At 43.6% G+C, this 7,230-nt stretch overlaps 1 protein-coding gene across 2 annotated transcripts; it reads right to left on the reverse strand.

The window, feature by feature from the left end:
* Positions 1–1,487: 1,487 nt before the first annotated feature.
* LOC103626675 (myb family transcription factor IPN2) lies at positions 1,488–4,744 on the reverse strand. 2 transcript variants are annotated; one of them, XM_008647072.4, is made up of 6 exons: positions 4,100–4,744; positions 3,922–3,998; positions 3,725–3,782; positions 3,129–3,198; positions 2,820–2,892; positions 1,488–2,524 (listed from the first exon to the last, which is right to left on the reverse strand). In XM_008647072.4, the coding sequence occupies exons 1-6, from the start codon at positions 4,305–4,307 to the stop codon at positions 1,880–1,882; spliced, it is 1,131 nt and encodes a 376-aa protein (XP_008645294.1). In that variant the 5' UTR covers positions 4,308–4,744; the 3' UTR covers positions 1,488–1,879. The 2 variants fall into 2 exon arrangements, with proteins under 2 accessions (XP_008645294.1, XP_020394029.1); XM_020538440.3 differs by having other exon boundaries at positions 3,129–3,189; positions 4,100–4,736.
* Positions 4,745–7,230: the final 2,486 nt, after the last annotated feature.

The raw sequence follows: 7,230 nt of genomic DNA on the forward strand, positions 1-7,230 counted from the left end.
TGAAAACGTAATATAAACATAATTGGTGTAGTAGTGTAGTGGTATAGGAGGGTATGCGCGAGAGAGAGGTTGTGAGTTTGAATCTCACCATTTACAAAACATATAAGTTTGATTCAAAATAATAGTGAAAAATGATAAGGCAACGAGTAAGGTAATAGGGTAGGGTTGGAGAGTTGTTCCTAGAATTTAAAAAATGTTTTGCTGTTTTTTTTTAATTTTTTCGATTCTTAATTTGCCGAGTGTTTTTCTTTGCCGAGTGCTTTTTGACACTCGGTAAAGTCTTTGCCGAGTGTCCGAAAAAAAGCACTCGGCAAAGAACCCTTTGCCGATGAAATCTTTGCCGAGTGTAAAATAGCCTTTGCCGATGAAATCTTTTTGACACGCGATTCCGGTAGTGGATGGCCATAGTCTAATAACCTAGATAGCTGTAGTTAGATTTGTTGACAGCATCATGCATGCGAACGAATAGCTCATCTGCATGAACAAAGGGTATACTGCTTAATTGATTAGTTTTAAGAGATGCCATGACTTCTATATATGATGATCTATATAAAATCACCACCATTTTGTGTAGAGATGCCCTCATTGTAAAGAAAACTGGAAGAGGGCGTCAAAGATACATATTATCACATTTAATTAAGGGTGTGTGAGGAGTGAAGAAGAATGGAGTGACTCCATTTTTATTTTTTGGATATTTGGTTTCCAACAAAAAGGAGCGGAATGACTCCTGAAGTCTTCATATGAAAATTTATCATAAACAGTTGGAATGCTCCCGTTCAACAAAAACGACCGGACGCGGGCGCTCTCTCGGACGTGAGCACTCTCCTCCCTCTTCTACCCTCTACACTCATACGGGTCTCCAACCAAACAGAGAATGGAGCGACTCCGCTCTATTCTACTTTTCAACCAAACAAAAAATGGAGTGGCTCTGTTTTATTTGCCAAACGCGTAATAGAACGACTTTATTTTAAAAAACCAGAATGAAGCCGCTCCATTATAGTTGACTCTCCAACCAAACGCAGCCAAAGGCAGCTATAATAATGCCCTAGCGATATGAATTTGTACAAGCAAAACTGTACAATTTATCTAGCTTAATGCATGTATATGTACATATGCCGAGTGAGCTTGGTTAATGAATGTCAAGGTTACATATATAGTACGTTGTGAGAATGTCATTTACATTACATGAAAAAAGTCACATGGAAATACATTGTACAGATAAACCAAAAAGAACTAATCATCAGTACAATAATACAAAGAAGCTTAAGGTATCAGACAGTTAATCCATTATTAGCATGCATGTTCCTCATCAGCTAGCTAGCTCCATACAATGCAAATATATATATATATATATATATATATATATATATATATATATATATATATATATATATATATATATATATATATATATATATATATATATATATATATATATATATATATATATATATATATATATATATATATATATGATGCCTCAGACCAAAGAAAGATTGTTTCCTCAGCATGCAAAATTACCAATTAATAAGTTGCACATGCATTTACACCCATCAACAGCACTACAATTACATGGAACATACATCTCCTCTCGCTCAAAATAGATTATCTTGGAGCATCATCCAGCAAGTGATGCGCCACGGTAAGATCATCAATCTCGTGATCATGAATTAATGACACTTATGCTATAAATATATATATGTATCTCCGCCATTATATTATGCATGCCTGCTCCAGCGCTAGCTTTACTTATTTATTTGTAGCCGTTTTGCACCGGTTAATAATAATCGCCTGCTTTAATTAATTTTAGTTTCACTGCGAGTTAATTAATTAAGCACGCCGGATCGGATGGTTAATCATCATCAGAGCGACGAGCTAGTTACCCGTAGGACAGGTTCCTCGTCTGGCCTCCGCCGAGCACCGACGGGCTGCCGCCCATGTGCGGCCGCCGCAGCGATGGCCGCTCGAGCCTGACGTCGAAGCCGCCGCCCTTGCTCCCCGTGGAGTCGCTGGACATGGTCATGTGCTTGGCGTCGCCGTACACGTCGGCGATGGAGTCCATGACGTCGATGCCGGCGGCGTCCATCATCGGCGGCGCCATCTGGAAATGGTCGACGATGCCCTTGCCCTCGTCGTCCTCGCCCCACAGCATCGGGCTCTTGCCGCCGTCGTCGTCGGCGTAAGGGCTGACGGGCCTCTTCTTGGCCAGCGACCCGATGTCGCAGCTGGCGAAGAAGGCCTCCATCGGCCGCTCCATCTGCTGCTGCAGGTCCAGGCAGTGGCCGCCGCCGCCGCCGTACATGTGCAGGTCTTGCAGCGAAGGGAAGCCCATGGACGGGGCCATGTCCTTGAGCGAGCAGACGTCCAGCATCGCCTGCGGGTTACCTAGCAGGGATTTGTACCCTGCAGCCACCGGGCTGCACGCAGCCAGGTCGCCGGTGGCGATGGTCTGGTAGGCTTTCTCCAGGATGGACTGCATGTACTTGCCCTGGGCTTCGATCCTCATCTGGAGATGCCTTTGCACCTGCATGCATGCATGTTCATCAGTCCGATCCATGGCATCAGTGAGTGGCGGTAAGCTTCCTAAGAACGTTCATGTGTGGATGATGTGTGGTGTGCATGCATGTGTAAAGCTAGTTAATGATGGATGTCTGCATATGCATGGCCATGAGCAGCAACATGGTAAGGTCACAAAAAGTGGAGGCAAGTAAACTTCCTCGTATGCTTCAAAAAAGAAGATCTCAAGTTCTGTGAGAATTTCATATATGTGCTTTATTTAATTAGGACGATCGATCGGAGTAGATTAATTAATTGCATACCTCTAGCTGTTCATGTAGCCTTCTCTGGACTTCCATTTGCATCCTGATAGCCTCGTTCATGTGCACGCTGCGGCTGAAATAAACCATGCAGCAAGATCCGCAAAAGGGAGCTGTCAGGAGCTAGCAAACAATATATGAGAGCGAGAAAAGCACATATATATATATATATATATATATTTTTGTTTATTCTAGAGATGCAAAAAAAAGGACTTGAATTGGACTCAAGAAGAGCATATATAAAGTAATAATTCTTCATGTATATATAGCTAGAGTTAGCTACTATGAAATGAAATGAAGTGAACAACTGACTCGTTCATGCTTCTTCCCATCATGCCTGAAGAAGAGGCGGCGTTCCGTTGCATCTCCATTGCTGCGGCCGCTGCCATAGTTTGAAGAGATTAACGTTAACAGTACGACGCACGCGTATTAATTTGCAGCTAGCTAGGAAATGATGATGAACGAACACTTAGGCTACATATATATGTATATTATATGAACGTATAAATACATACATATAGATTTACAGATATTGAAGCACATACGAGTGCTAACGTACGGATGTACGTAGATCAGGCCAGTTATTATTATTAGTAATACATATTCTTGATTCTTTGCAATTTTGAATGGCGAATCTTAATTTAATTTCTGTGTATATACACTAGTATATTATATGAACGTATAAATACATACATATAGATTTACAGATATTGAAGCACCTAACGTACGGATGTACGTAGATCAGGCCAGTTATTATTAGTAATATATATTCTTGATTCTTTGCAATTTTGAATGGCGAATCTTTAATTTGTGTGTGTGTATATATACACTAGTATATATAACTGTGCTGTGCAGCAGGGAAATTTGGTGTCTTGTTGGCCGGTGAAGGAGCTAGACTACTGTCTTACCGTCCTTAACCGAGTGCTCGTTGAACTCCTTGTGCGGCTGCTTCCCTAACCTGAATTTCTGCTCACGAAAAGATCAATCAATGAAACAAACAAAGTTATACATATATATAAAAATCAGAAGCAGAAAAATATATGTATGTATAGGAAGGACGAAGGAAGTAGCAGCTGGCTGCAGAGGAAAACCTAACCCTAACTACCTGAAGATGGCTCTTGAGGTGGTAGAGGGTAAGCCCCTTGACTCCCATGACCCTCATGATGGTCTTGGGAGTCGCCTCTGCGTGAGAGAAAAAGGGAGGAAACGATCAGAACCAAGACGAGCGACCGGGCCAGGGAGCTAGCAGCAGCTAGCTAGCTAGTAGCTACTACTACACGTACTGTCGGGGCCACCGAGCTGCGTGACGGCGTCGACGAAGCGCTCGTGGAGCTCGACGGTCCAGCGGAGGCGGGGCTTGGGGTCGGTGGTGAGGACGAGGCCCGACCCCGAGTCGGCCTGCACGCACATCGCCTGCTGCCTGCTATCATTTGAGCTCACGGCGGCTGCGGCTGCGGCTGCGCTACTAGTGGCCTTCTTGGAAGGGAACATTCTGTCTACTATTCTCCCCGCGCCTCGCACACGAACCTCCTCTATCTCCTTCTCTCTCTCTAGAGAGATCTCCCGAATTAATTCTCTCTCCTCTCCTCTCTCAGCCGCAGCTAGCTGCAGGGTGTGTGTGTGGCGTGTGTACTGGCGTGGGATTGGGGATGAGAGATTCAAGAACAAGGAATAGGGTTCGCGCGGGGCGCGGAGAACGAGGACCAGGGCTTGCCCTTGTGGTGCTGCCTGCTGCCTGATAGATGCTGCGTGCCCGACTGCTGCTAGCTAGCTCGTGTAGTAGCTTAGCTAGCTTCTTCTCTTGTTGCGCTGAGGGCCGGGGGCTCTGGGGGTACGCGCGGTGGTTCCTTTCTTTCCCCAGCTAGCTTTCTCTCTCTTTGCCATGGGGTCGCGTCGCGCGCTTTAGTTTCCTCTCGCTCCATCTTTCCTCTCTCCGCCTCCCCGTCTCCTTATCTCTTTATTTCCATCTCGACCGCTTTCTCTCTCTAGGAGTCTTCTCCTACACAAAGCCCATGGTGTGTGTGATATTCTATCCAGCGCGCTGCCCCGGCCGGCCCGGAGGAAAACAACAAAGCCACCCGCCGTACCCAACTTGAGGGCTCCCCTCGGCCTCGATCATATCCCTCCTTTAATTCAATTCTGAGCACAAAGATGAGAGGCCAAAGTTTTTTTTTATGAAGCGTGTTATTACTAGTACCCTTAGGCCATTTTTAGTGTGCATTTTATGAGATGAGAGAGTTTTAGAAAGACGAAATTCTGGATAAACTGTCATCTAGACAAATATGGACATGACAGTCTTAAAAACATCGCGACGAAACTATACATGGAGAATGATCTTAGCATTACATAGTAACCATGTATAGCTATTTCTGTTTAGGCTTGTTGGACAAAAGCTCCTAGAGGCGGCTAGATTATCGAGCCATGTATATGTCTATTTCTGTTTAGTCTTTTGTTTGGCAAAAATGCTAGAGAATTCCAGGTTAAATCCAGGAGATCGAGCTATACGAAACAGTATCACTCCACACATATAGTCAGTATAAATAATAATGCATAGAAAATTTGACAGAACCGTTAGATCCCACATGAACATCGCTAGCTAATAATGACATATCGGGGGCTAATAAATCTAATGACCTTGCGCGTGATTTTGTCTTTGTGTGTCCCACACACATGGCAGGATCAGTACTACTTTTCATTGCTTCTCCTTTGGCACTAGAAACAAGCAAGTTATCCACCTTTAGTTTGTACTAAGTGTGTCCATTCTCTCCGGCCCTTTTTGACCATTCCAGAAAAACAAACAGGCGCGCAGTTCAATATGTAAATGTTATTCTATTAACCTGTCATACCCGCTAGCTGAGGGATATGGCCACTTCATTACCGTCTTAAAACGTACAGGGTTTCTTAACTATTCACTTCGGATTAAAGCTAACTATTTGTACTGTTGCAACTGTAATTCAAAGACAAAAATATTTAGAAGTAATAGAAGCTGATATGAATTAAAGCCAAACAAACATAAAGATGGAGATGGAGTGTTGGCACTGAGCAACGCATATTTAGAGCACAAAAATTTGACTACTTTGAACATGTCCTATTAATTACTCACACTGTTTTTGTTGGGGACTTGTTCTCAACCGCTATGAATCAAGAACAAGACAACATAAAATATTAAATGATAATGACCTTCGTCCAGTGAAGCATTATTCCCTCGGGGATAATGAACTCTAGACGAAGGCGTACGACAATACGATTACGAAGGTTGAGTTTTCGTAATCGTACGTTGATAAATTGTACGAAATAACATAAAATATAGAGTATCAAAAGTAAATGAATCATATTATACTCAATCAATATATTTGAGTATTGGATACAATTATACCTTTGCCTTGACAAAGGTTGGTTCTCAAAATGATGAGATGGTGAAAAACCCGAATCAAAAAGCGTGAACAGTAAAGGAGTACTGTTCACTATTTATAGGCACAGGACGCAGCCTGTGAGAATTTACAACCATGTCCTTCATGAAAGTCTACAATAACGACTCAAACGCTTATGGACTAAAAGGTCTTTCTACTTTTAAGTCGGTTCATAATTCCGAAGCTTTATGAAGATCAAGCTTCGGTCATCGCACGCGGACAGCTTCAGCTGAAGCTGCTTCTTCCTTCAAGACCTTCGGCGCGACGAAGCATAGTCCCAACAGTAGCCCCTTTCGCGACGCTAGATCGTTTTTCGTAACGAGCTTGATCCGTGAAAAGAAAAAGTCTCTTAAGCTTCGGAAAGCCGAAGGTCCAAAAAACACCTTCCCTGAGCTCGTTGCCGAGAAACGATTCAGTTTCCGAGCGCGTAGCGGTCCCACCTTGCAGAGTTACTGTTTGGTCTCTGCGGTCCACCGCGCAGCGAGTGCAAGCGGCTGTCCGCCTGGTGTAAAAATCCTGGCGCTTCGCCTTCTTACCTGCAGTACTATATAAACAGATGAGTAGGTGTGAAGTTACCACAGCATTCATTGCTATTTGCACTGTTTTGCTGCCAAAATTTTTAACCATAGCCGAAGCTTGACTCTCGGAATCGAACGAAGCTCCAGCTTAAAGCCTGCTTCGTCAGAAGAAGAAACTTCGGAAGAAAAAGTATTTAAATCCCACAAATTCAGAATTAAATGGCTAGAGTGCGTTATACCGCTAGGGTTGAGCGTGAGGGAGGCGAAGCTGAAGGCTCGGAGACTATTCCCATCTCCGAAGCAATGCAGCGATCCGGACTGGTAACTTCGGAAGAAATCCCCACTGTTGAAGTAGAACAAGCAACTGCCGAAGCAGAAGAAGAGAACATTGAAGAAACTGATCCCGAAGATGATTATCGTATTGCCATGCCGAGTAAACCCAGTCACCTGGACTTCGGAAAGTCGACTGTTTCAAAAGGTGATCTC

Source organism: Zea mays, chromosome 5 (assembly GCF_902167145.1).
Source record: "Zea mays cultivar B73 chromosome 5, Zm-B73-REFERENCE-NAM-5.0, whole genome shotgun sequence".
In the NCBI taxonomy this organism is placed as follows: Eukaryota; Viridiplantae; Streptophyta; class Magnoliopsida; order Poales; family Poaceae; genus Zea; species Zea mays.